This window comes from Quercus suber, unplaced genomic scaffold (assembly GCF_002906115.3).
Source record: "Quercus suber isolate HL8 unplaced genomic scaffold, Cork oak 2.0 scaffold_288, whole genome shotgun sequence".
Classification (NCBI taxonomy): domain Eukaryota; kingdom Viridiplantae; phylum Streptophyta; class Magnoliopsida; order Fagales; family Fagaceae; genus Quercus; species Quercus suber.
The window spans coordinates 773608-786458 of record NW_027069744.1 but is presented as its reverse complement, the minus strand read 5'-3'; the positions used below and the strand labels follow the sequence as shown (position 1 = coordinate 786458).

The following is a 12851-nucleotide window of genomic DNA, read 5'->3' as shown; positions in this document are numbered from 1 at the left end:
GAAATTGGATATAGCTTAGGAGGCGTCGGGGAAGGTAGCAAATATCTTTTGAAGCCATCACCTCCACATTAAATGCTGTCTAGCTAACAGTCTGGCCGCATTAATGTGGAGGTGATACCTGAACAGTAACTAAGCAGCTTTATGGCCACTAAGCTGAAGGTTCCGGTAGGTACTGGATGGGACAGAAAGGAGCTCTCAGGATAAGAACTACACGTGTACGATGGAAACAGGGGGAGAACGGAGTATATAACATAGGAATGAAGAAAACAAAAAGGGGAGAACAAAAAAAAGGAGAGAGAAAAGGAAAAAAAGAAAAAGAAAGAGAGAGATCAATTGAAAGAGAGCCGAGGATAATTTTCCTCAGAGAGCGAACCGAAAGTATCCCTTATTATTGATGAGTAGAACCCTTTCTGAAAAACAGTACTAGTTCTTGGACCCATACTCTAAAAATGTATTGTTTGGGCTTTTGGGCTGAAAACCCATCACTCAGGGTCAATCCAAATTGGGTCCCTACAATTGGCGCCGTCTGTGGGAAGAATTTGATCTGTTAAGAAGGAAGGGCAGGTGTGATACTCACGATGGAAGAGGGAGTACCGCAGCAACCATTGGCGGGCCCGCAACAGGCAGATGCTAATCAACAACAAGCAGAGTCTAGGGGCTCTCAGCACGGCGATCTGTTGGTAGGCCACGAACAAGGGGAGGATCATGAGGGAAGTACCCGTACGACCCATACAGATAGAAGCCGCTCCCGGGGGAAAGGCCATGCTTCCCCTGTAAAGAGTGGAGGAAATTTGCAACATGAGATCAACAAGTTGAGGAGGGAGTTGCGATATGAACGACGAAGGCGTAAGGCTCATAACGCTAAGCACTCTTCCGAGGAGTCGGATGACGCCAGTTACAGGCAGAGTCGAGAACTCCCCCAGTGAGTCTTTTTCGTGCGAGAAAGAGTCTAGAATAAATGAATTGTAAAAAAAAAAAAAAAAAAAGTGCTTCACAATAATTAAAAAAAAGAAAAGAACAATTTACATTTTATACCTAATAATATCCTTACAGAATTTTTTAAAGAGTTAACAAAATATAAAAATGACTCTCAATAGTATTTAAATTATATATATAGGAATTATATTATGTATTTTATTATATATTTAAGTGTATTCAAACATATGCATGATGTTACAGGCTAGTTAATATAAAGTACAGTGATAATTTTAAAATATAAAAATAGATAAACAAGGATAAAGTCTAAACTTTAAACTTTAAAAATTTAGAACTTAAAGTAAATTTTTTATTAAAATTATTTACTTATTTTATAATTTATTATTACTATTTAATGATTTAGTTTTAATTATTATTTTTTTAAAATTAGCTTACATATGAATCTCATCAAGCCGTGAGGACTTCTGTAAAATTTGAACTTCTTTTTAAAAAATGTATAATTTAAATTGTATAATTGTGATTGTTTTTAATTTGAAGTCCAATTTTGCACATCTAATTTTTAAATTTTTGTGTCAAGTGAATTATTAAGTGCAAAAATTGAAAAGTTAAAATACAATTAGATTCTAAATTGGATTTCAATTGGAGTTAAATTGTGTGCCATGTATCCTATCTAATTTTTAAAATTTTTGTGGTAAGCAAATTATTAGGTGCAAAACCAAAAAGTCCAAATTCAATTAAATTCTAAATCATATGTGTGTGTGTGTGTGTATACTATTAATAACATGATTCCTAGTTTGGTTTTCAACCTTTTGTGTACTAAAATACCTTCACACAAATTTTTAAACTCTTTAAAATATCTCTATCATTTAGTTAAATAATTAAAAAAAAAAAAACTAGTTAAAAGAGTAATTTACTTTTCCTAAGTTTTATGTTTTTTCTTTTATCTTTTTCATTTTGCTTAAAACTTAGGAGACTATCTTTATCTCATTTTTAAATATTATTCCATATTACCTTATTTCATTCTTTAAAAAACAAAATACACACGGTTATTTATATATTACTTTTTGAACGGTTTTAAACCCCTTAAAACAACCAGATTGGTTAGCCTAGATTACTTAGCCAAGTTGTTACTTAGACAAATTATGGAATTCTAGGTTAAAGCAATCAAATAATCATATCAAAATAATAAAGTAGCGGAAAATAAAAGACACAATGATATGATCACCCAGGAAACCACACGGTAAAAACCTGGGGAGGATTTGACCTAGCTATCCTCAAGGTAAACCTGAATCCACTATGCGAAAGAATCGAAGTTCATACAAAAGGACTACAAGCTCCCCGCTCGACTTCTTAATGCTACCCACCAGTAGAACTTACTAACACAACCACGTGCAAACTCCGAATCCACGGACTCCTTCTTTCTTGGATTCTCCAATCAGCTACAAGCACCCACGCTTGATATTCTTTAAGCTTCAATGGTAGCAACCAAGTTGATCATCAAGCTATTGATACTATCTCTAACTTGAAAACCCTAAACTTTGTGTAAAGGAAAGCTCCTCTAGATCTCACAAGAGATTTACACAAAACAGCAATGTATGAGCAACAATACAATTGGAGCAACCCTCAAAAACGTGGCTAGGGTTTAGTTTATATACCTAGGGTAAAAACATAAAACCCTAAACGTTTAATGAAGTATGGCTGAGTTGGAAATTCTGCAGAATAATCAACCTGTGCGATTTTCAATCGATCGAGTCTATTCTTCGATCGATTGAGCCAGGCCGAAAGTCCAAAGTACTTCTGCAGCCACTCGATTCCAACTTTACAATAATAAACCAACTTTGAGCAAGCCTAAACAAGACTAAATACATTGTTTTGATCATGGTTTGCCAACATTACAAATTAGAGTTCTAAATACATAAAATCCTAAGACCTTAGAACCTAACACTTTTAAACATTATAACAATAAACAAAAAAAAAATATTGCAAAAAAAAAAAAATATTGCACACGCAAAGTACGTGTGATGAGTCTAGTACATATATAATGATAAACTATTACATATTTTAGAAATTCATGACTTAAAAATTGTGTAAGCTGTAACTTTAACTTTAGGTATAATTTGAATTCATATATGTGTAATTGTGATTGTTTTTAAATGTAACAGTACATATGTATGAGGTTATACACTAGTCTCTCTCTCTCTCTCTATATATATATAAAGCCAAACTTTAGAGAAAATTCAATTAAATTCTAAATTAGATTTCAATTGTAGGTTAATTTTGTGTTATGTGTCAACTTAAGTTTTTTAATCTTTGTGCTAAGTGAATTAATGAATGCAAAATACTAAGATTCCAATATTAATGAACCATAAAAAATAAAATCCAATCATATATCTACTCAACAAAAATCACCATACATTTCATCTTATCAACTATTAGAATAAAAATGATAATAAGTAATAATTAAACTTAGGGGGAATTTTGACATGCATGTAATTACATTTTTTTTAATAATTTGATTATATGTATATTTTTATAATAAAAAAATGTGTCTATTTTTAAATGCATCAATGCATATGCATGTGAGTTACAAGTTAGTACATATATACACATAGAAAGAAAAATTTAAACCTTAGGCATCTCTATTGAAAATATAAAAGGTGACAACTTATTAAGAGAAAATTAGATATGATATTGATAATTTATTTCTTAGAAAAAAAACTCTTGTAATATAATTATATGGGTTTGATTCTTAAAAAAAAAGATTATACCAATCTATTTGCATGGGGTGGTTTCTTTTTTTTTTAAGGGGGGGGGGGGGGGGGGTGGAAGAGGAGGGGATACCTTATAAAACGACGTATGGAGAAATGTGTGAGATTTACATTTAACTATTACAATCTTATTTTAAAAGAAACAGAGTTATGCAACATATAAGATGGATTGAATTAGCAAATACAAGTGAGCTAGGGGTTGAGTGAGCAAATGTGGCAACAAATACCAGCCAACATTAGTTGAAACTTGAAAGAGTGATCTTCAAAGAAAATTTTATATGACAGTTATATGTGATGTTCATCTCATGTGCACATTGAGCGGCGATAAAAATAAAATAAAAATTGATAGAACCACAATAAGGACTTTTACTTAAAACTGTGTTTATTCAATTGGATTAACACTACTTTAACTTAAAATTTGGCTAATTTGAGTGGATGGATACTCTTGATAAGAAAGGGAACACCTTTGTTCATACTGTGTCAACTGATGGGGTTGATCGAAGAGACTCTGAAGGTGTTAAGTTAGTAAATTAAATTTGTTTTAAAGAAAAATTCCAAAGTAACAATGAGCTATTTTTGTGCATCCCTTCACTATAGGAGGGGTGGTGATGAAGCATTTATAAGACAAGGGAAGACTCAGTTTGGTGGGAGGACTTGGATGGGGTCTAGTGTTTAGTAGCATTGTACCCATCCGGATGATGACACAACTTTATTCTTGGTAGAAAATTTTCCCTAAAACTTTATGGTAGCTCCTCTCAGGTTGATTAAGGGGATGTGCACCAACCTCGCTTAAAGCTTTGTCTCAAACTCCACTAAAAAATTCCAAGGTAACAATGAGCCATATTTTTGTGTATTCCTTCACTATAGTAGGGGTGGTGATGAAGCATTTATAGGACAAGGGAAAAGTAAGTATGGTGGGAGGACTTGGATGGGGTCGGATGTTCAGTAGCGCCGGACCCATCCAGACGATGACACGACCTTACCCTTGTTGGGAAACTGAAACTCTCCCTAAAACTTTATGATAGCTTATTCGCTTAGGTTGATCAAGGAATGTGTACCAATATCACAAAAAGCTTTATTTTAAACTCTATTAAGAAACCGTGGTATTTTTAAGTGGAAGTTAGCTGTATTTGGATTAAAATGAAAAATTAAAATTATTTTATTATTCAGTTTATTTTTGTTATTATTTTTAAGTTTTATTATATTTTTAGCATTATTTATGGGTCTATTGTACTATTTCAACTAACTTTTACTTTTATTTACAATATTTTCAATAATAAATTTTTAGTTTCAATATAATAAGTGGTATTCAAATAAACATTTTTTTTTTTGTAATAGTAACAAGATATCAATTAATCATGAAAGAAACAAAAAGTAGCAATTAATATTAAAAGAGAAATGGTAGGTAAATATATATATAAAAAATATCCCTTCTAAAAAAAAATATATATATATATATATATAATATCCACAGACTGTCTCTCCTACTCCCGACACCATAGGCCATAATTTGCAACCTTCCACTGCTTTGTTTTCTTGGTGGGTGTCAGTATTGACAATTTCTAGTACCTTAAACAGAAGTGCACACCTTCAAGAAAAACCCAGAAGAAGTCAAAGGGTGTCAATGTCTTTTTTTTCTTTCTCAGTTCCCTTATCGGAATCTTCAGTGTCCACACCTTCTCTCTCTGCTCCCGAACTCCTCTCAAAGTCCCTCCTTGTAACTTCCCGGTGAGTTTTCCAATCAGCTACACACAAACACACGTGGACATCATATGTATGTATGTATGTATGTTTTTACAAATATAGAGTAAAACGGTGTTTTTGGTTTCTGGGAAAACTGTGGGAAAGTGAAAGAAAGTTAAGATTTTGGATTTTGGGTCTTTTTTAGTAATTGGAAAATGGAAAAGAAAGTGAATTTATTACATGTCTTGTTGAAGCTATTAGCTTAAATGAGCTGAGGTGAGAGTTCAACTGTGAGAAACCCAATTGAACAAAATAGAAGTTTTGTTACTTTGGATTTTGGCTCTTTTGGCGAGAGAAAAATTATAACGAAAATGAGGTTGTTACATGTCTTGTTGAAGCTATTAGCTTAGATGAGCTGAGGTGAGAGTTCAATTGTGAGAAACCCAATTGGAGAAAATAGAATAAAATGGTCTAAGTTTTGTTATTTTAGATTTTGTCTCTTTTAGTGAGAAAAATGTTTAAGAAAATGAGGTTGTAACATGTCGTATTGAAGCTATTAGCTTAGATGGGCTGTGGTAAGTGTTCAATAGTGAGAAAACCCAAATGGAGGAAAAAGGATGAAATGGTCCAAGTTTTGTTATTTTGGATTCTGGGTCTTTTAGTAGGAGAAAATGGAAAAAAGAAGGCGAGCTTATTACTTGTCTTGTTGAACCGATTAGCTTAGATGAGCTGAGGTGAGAATTCAACTTTATAAGAAATCCAAAAGTCAACAAAAGAATGTAATGGTCCACGTTTTGTTATTAAATGATGTCTTTTCATAAGAGGAAAATGGAACAAAAAGTGATTGTTTCTTCTCTGGTTGAAGCTATTAGCTTAGTTGCACTCAAATGAGCTAATGTGAGTGTTCAATCATGAGAAACCAAAGAAGAGAAAGAAGAATGAAATGGTCCAGCTTTTGTTAATTTGGATGTTGGGTCTTTTAGTAAGAGAGATATGGAAAAGAAAGCGATTGTATTACTTGTCTCGTTGAAGGTATTAGCTTAGGTAAGCTGAAGTGAGAGTTCAATTATGAAAAAATGCAGAAGGATAAAATTTAATGAAATTCTCAAAATTTTGTTTACTTTCCTTATTTTAGCAACCAAACATTTTTTCCATTCATAAGAGAGGTTTATTGAATTTTAAAGCAGTAAAATTTAGTGCATTTTTTATTTTTATATAAGTAAATAAGAATAAATCTTGGTGCATATTTTGGCAATGAGACTGTTCAAACTTGTGAATAAGTTATTTACATCCTTGTCTATCAGATTAAGCTTCTAGAGTAATTGGTAATTTAGTTAGATATTCAATGGGAAATTATAAGTTTTGATTTGAATTGAACCATAAGTATATTGTCTATGTTGAATCTCCTAGGACCAAAATTCTGCTGTCCGATGTATTAAATTCAAAACCATTTCAGCCTAGTTAATTTTAAAAGCTATAAGAAGATTGGGAAAATACAATTGGAGAGGCAATCTTGGCACTTGTTTATGTTTTCCAATTCTTAGATGGAATTCAACTTTGCAAATCAAAGAAATCAGAAGGGTTTTTTCAATTTTTTTAACCGAGAGAGAGAGAGAGAGAGAGATCATTTTGTGAATCAATCAGCTCCACTCCTTTTTGTATATTTTGGTTCTGTTCCACCTTTTGATATTACAAATGGTTAAAGGATTATTTCACAGAAATGTTTGATTGAACATAACTTATCATTTATCTTGTTGATAGCATTGACAACCCATGATAGGCATTCCCCCCCCCCCCCCCCCAAAAAAAAAGTAAGGAAAAGTAAATTTTTTGTTTTGTTTTTGTTGAATGTAGGGTGCATTAAACAACATTCATTCCTTAACAGGTGGTCGCCTTGTGTGCTATGGTGGAGGTGCCAATTTCTGCCGAAGATTTTATGGCCTAAGACTATGGATACTTGAGAGCCTAAACCTTCAGCAGAGGAATAGAAAATGTGGACCAGCACATGAGTTTAAGAGTATAAGAAGTCAAGAGAAAGATCATTTAGCAAATCATTTGGAAACAACTTCATCATGTGAAGGACAAGTTATAAACTTGCACAATGGTTAGCCATAGCTTTATACTACTAAGTACGCTTGTTATCATTACTTTTTCTATGTCAGTAGGGATTAATGTCGTATGTGATTTATTTGTTATGTTCAACTTCAGAATTATCTCAGTCCAAAACCCTTTTTTTTGGGGCATCTCAATAAAAAACTTAACATAGGTGACTGGCAGATTCTATTGAAACAACTTCAACTCAACCACCTGAAGAAAGTTCTGCCCAAAATTATGAACCAGATGTTTCCACGGAAGTTGTCACGTCTATTGAATCTAAAGCTTTCCAGCAAACACATTCTTCCAGTTCTTCCATTGAGGATAGTAAAGCACCATCACTCTGCATTGCTGTCATAGGAGCCACTGGTGAGCTTGCTAGGGGAAAGATTTTTCCAGCATTATTTGCTCTGTATTACAGTGGCTTTCTTCCTGAGGTAGAACAACTTATACATCATTGTTCAGTTGGAGTTCTTTCTTTCTAAATTTAATCCATCATAATCTCAGTTCTGCTTTTCCATGGCTTCAGAATGTAGGTATTTTTGGTTACTCAAGAAAGGATTTGACCGATGAAGAGCTGAGATCCATTATAGCTTCTACTTTAACTTGCCGGGTTGATCATCAGTATGATTTTCATATCACCTAAGAAATTTCATGCTTCTACCATCCATTTTTGCTTTTTATTTTTTATGATTTCTTCATTTCTTGATGTGTTGCCTTTGGTGGGAGAGAAATAACTAGCATTTTGAGGACTCAGAAAAAACAGTTTCAGACCTTAAACCCCTTTTCTTTTAGACTCTTTTGGACAGGGTTGCAGTGTTAGTTTTTTTTTTTTGTGGTTTAATGGACTTTTGTACTTTATGCGCTTGATTATATTTTGTCCTTGATGTATACTTACTGTATACTCAGGTGACACGTCTTTTCTTAATTTTAATATATTTCTTAGGACAAAGTTTAGTTACAAAATTAGTTGTGGCCTAAAACTACAACCGTACTCAATATCTTTTTATTGGAGGTGAATTTTGACAAATCCACCATTGAATTACATTTTTTTCTTATATCCTCCATGATTACAAACTTTCTGAAAAATTAAAATTCAATAGCTATGTCATCAATAATTGTTTAAATTTCGAGTTTTTGTAGATTAAAATTATGCATAAAATATAAGTTTATAGACCATATAGTAAATAACATCTGATTAATGCAAAATTTGACATTTGTATTAAGAGCGAAAAGAATATGAAACTCAACGGCTAGAGTTTTAAAATATGTATTAATCTTTATTTAATTGAGTAAGGTAAGGCTACAACCAGTTTTGTACTTAAACTTTGTCCTATTTCTTATTACTTATCAAAAAAATATTCTTGATCTTATACTATTTTAAAAATTTTCATATGGAATGCAAACACAATTCTGTAAGCTGCTTGATAGCTTATTGCTTGTAAAACAGCTAACAACTTGGATTGAATCCCTTAAACATGACTCTGAGGTCTTTGCATGCAAATTCTATTAGGAAGGGAGGGTGGGAGAAGCCAATCTTATGGACTATGTAACTAACAATGTACTAATTATTGACTGAGATTTATGCTCATTTTCAAAATGGGTTTATATACTGGAACATTCAATTGATAAGCAAGAAGTACATGAACTGATTTTCATTTGTAATCAAGGGAATGCATTTCATAGTACCCATTGTTAGAAGGATTTCTGATTCTCAAATACAGTCAAGGCAATGCATTTATCCAAAACTTGATGTCACATTTTTGTCTTATATAGGTATCTATATAATTGCATCAAAAAAATCATCTGTGAGTCAAGTTTCAACAATATTCAAAGTTTGCATTAATCATCAATATTAAAAATAATTTGCAGATCAAACTGTGGGGATAAAATGGATGCTTTTCTCAGTAGAACATATTACCTTAATGGAGGTCACGACAATACACATGGTATGTCAAAGCTCAATGCCAGGATGGAGCAGATTGAGGTAAAGTTGAAGAACACATGCACCTGCGCTAATGTATAAAGGAACACCTTTGTGCTTAATAACACATACACTTGCGCTAATGTGTTAAGGAACACGTTTGTGCTTAATATTTCAATTTTCCAATATACATACGAGATGATTCTGTACTAGCTTACTATCTCAGGGAAAATCTGAAGCTAACAGGATATTTTACCTTTCTGTGCCACAAGAAGCACTTCTAGATGTTTCATCCTGTCTTGCCAGTAATGCACAAACCCAAAAGGGGTGGAATCGTATAATCATTGAGAAACCTTTCGGCTTTGATGCATTGACTTCTCATCAGCTGACAAAGTCTCTTCTTTCTAAGTTTCAGGAGAAGCAACTATACAGGTGTCTATGCACTGCTTTTATATTTTTTAATATACACGTGCACAAAAACACAATTTATTTATTTAATTTATTCTGATCCATCACTTTACAAGTTGACACAATCTTATTTCAGGATTGATCATCTTCTAGGAAGAAATCTTATTGAAAACCTTACAGTTTTGAGGTTTGCTAATCTAGTTTTTCAGCCATTGTGGAGCCGTACTTATATACGCAATGTGCAGGTACCTTTTTATAATAACATCAACATGTTCCTAATGCAATATACTTAATATTCACTGAATTGTGAAATAACTTATTGCAGGTCATTTTATCAGAAGACTTGGCCGTGCCCACAGGAAGGTAATCATAAAGGCTGTCTGCCTGTCTCTAGGGTATAACCAATAAGATATCATTTTATATTCTTCTTGACCATTTATGCAGGTATTTTGATGGTTATGGCATCATCCGTGATATAGTACACAGTCATATACTCCAGACAATAGCTTTGCTTGCCATGGAACCTCCTATAAGTCTTGATGGTGAAGATATTCGGAACGAAAAGGTACACATGCATGGTATAGAACATTTCAATGCATCTAGTTATATTGGTGAAAAGCTTCTTTTCAGGTCAAGGTTCTGAGATCAATTCGCAAATTGGAACCAAGTGATATAATTCTTGGCCAGTATAAAGCAAGTACCGGAGACAAGGTTGATGTATATTTAAACAGTCTGACCCCTACATATTTTGCTTCTGCATTATTCATAGACAATGCTCGGTGGGATGGTGTGCCTTTTTTGATCAAAGCTGGCTTGGGACTCATCAACCACCGGTAAGATGTATTGTAGCAATTCTATTGTATGCCAACGTCACCTATATTGGTCAAATTTTTAGAGTCTGCTGCCTGATTGCACCAATTTCTAGATTCTTCTTAATGACAGAAAGTTGTATTTGGGTAGAGTAGTTGTTTTTTAGGAATTGACAGTGCCTTTGTTTTTACTCCCTTTAATGTATTAAGTCTAGTGATTGTATTTTGTCCTCAAAGTTTGATGTAAAATGGAATCATCTGAAATTTAATTTCTTTGGGAGTAGATATTTGATAGAAAGTTCTAGAGAAATTATGTTTTGTTATATTATTCTGCTGCTTCGGCAGATTTTGGAAATTTTAAAATATTTAATGATATTTCAACTTAAGTTGGAACCGGATAAATTGACAAATTACTTATTAAAAAAAAGGATAAATTGAAAAATTATTATTATTATTATTATTATTTTGTGATTCATTTTTTCTTTTTCTTGTATCTGGGTCATTTGTAAATACCAAGATGAAGCTTTTTGTGAACTCCCAAATTCTATGTCTAGAAACTGATCTAAGGCTGTTTATATGAATGCATGTACGCCCGAATTTCCTTACAAGTATATCGATAATTACTGGTTTATGAAGAAGAAAATTATAATTACTCTCTATGACAGTATATATTCTTACCAAGATTAGCTGTACATTGCAGAGTGGAGATTCGTATACAGTTTCATCGTGTTCCTGGAAACATTTATTGTGAACGTATTGGGCATAACATTGACCTTGCCACGAATGAGCTGATTCTGCGTGATGCACCCGATGAAGCCATTCTAGTCAGAGTTAACAATAAGATTCCAGGATTGGGGTTGCAGTTGGACTCTCCAGAACTGAATTTGCTCTATAAGGACAAGTAAGCACTTGAATTTTACTTAAATTTGTTGCTATACAACTGAATATATCACAATGCTGTCAATCTGCTTATTGTTTAATAAATGTACTTGTGTTTAACTGTAGGTATAAAGCGGAGGTGCCTGATTCATATGAGCATCTTCTTCTTGATGTCATTGATGGTGACAGTCATCTATTCATGAGAAGCGATGAGCTTGCAGCTGCATGGAATATTCTAACTCCGGTTCTGCATGAAATAGACAGGAAAAACGTAGCACCAGAACTATATGAATTGGGGGGCAGAGGTCCAACTGGAGCATACTATCTTTGGGCTAAACATGGGGTTCCATGGGGGGAAGATTAGCAAGGCTTTCTGTGGTAAGTTCTTGTTGCATTATACACAACCAACTACACATAATATGTGATACATATGTTAATCATTTCACTATCTGGACTGCAAAATTTGTTTTGTGTCAATGTGTTTGGTATTAGAGCGTCTGATATGAAGGGCATTGGGTTGAATTTGTTGGTTTGATTGTTATTACCCCAGTTCTGCATGGTCTTTTGATGCCTCATAGTCTTGGAAGTGTCTTCTGAGCTGAATTATATCACAATGAAATTTGACAATTCATCATCGATTCTCTGCAGTTAAATTTTCATACACAAAATCTTCTTCCATAGATATTTTACCAGGGCAATAATGTTTGTCAGTGGGCATTTGTTTTTAAAATTGCACCATGTGCTTTTATTTTCATGAGTTGATGACTCATGAGTTGACGTACAGCTTTACTTTTGAGCAAAATCCAACAAGTTCAGGAAAGTTGATTCATTCATGGCCCCATCATCCATGATCCATCCATACTTAATAATGGGATATATATTCTCAGATCTATCAAAGTGATGGGAAATGGGGTTCCTGATTATTAAATCATTTTTAAAATGGGCCCTACCCTAGAATTGCGGGTTGGACATTTTATTTTTATTGGGAAAATTTGGATGATCAAGAAAACTGTTTTTGGCTGGATATGCTTTATTTTGAAAGATGGAAAATTAGACCTACAACTTGGCCTAACTGTTTTGGAATTGTAGTGAAAATCAGGTTTACCATTGACTTGGTTGACTCGCCCTTGACTTACTAATTACTAGTGTGTTTGACACTAAAAACAAGTTTTTGGCTTCTTTAGTGTTCGTTTGGCCAGCGCGATTGCGTCTGGCGTTACGTTTTTAGCTCTTTTTTTTTTTTTTTTTCTTTTTCTTCACACACGTTTCAAGCTTTTCCCAGCGGCTTTTTTACTGTGCAGCACTGTAGCGGTTACTGTTCAATGAACAGTATCCGCAATAATTGACTTT

General features: G+C 33.4%; 1 protein-coding gene across 1 annotated transcript; it reads left to right on the top strand.

Moving 5' to 3' along the window:
* Positions 1-4139: 4139 nt before the first annotated feature.
* Positions 4140-12137, top strand: LOC112030377 (inactive glucose-6-phosphate 1-dehydrogenase 4, chloroplastic). Its single transcript, XM_024063070.2, has 13 exons — positions 4140-4229; positions 5271-5432; positions 7242-7491; positions 7665-7918; positions 8011-8105; positions 9354-9468; positions 9632-9837; positions 9950-10058; positions 10139-10176; positions 10258-10378; positions 10444-10646; positions 11323-11523; positions 11628-12137. Exons 1-13 carry the CDS (start codon positions 4140-4142, stop codon positions 11863-11865), a joined length of 2082 nt encoding a protein of 693 aa, XP_023918838.2. The 3' UTR covers positions 11866-12137.
* Positions 12138-12851: the final 714 nt, after the last annotated feature.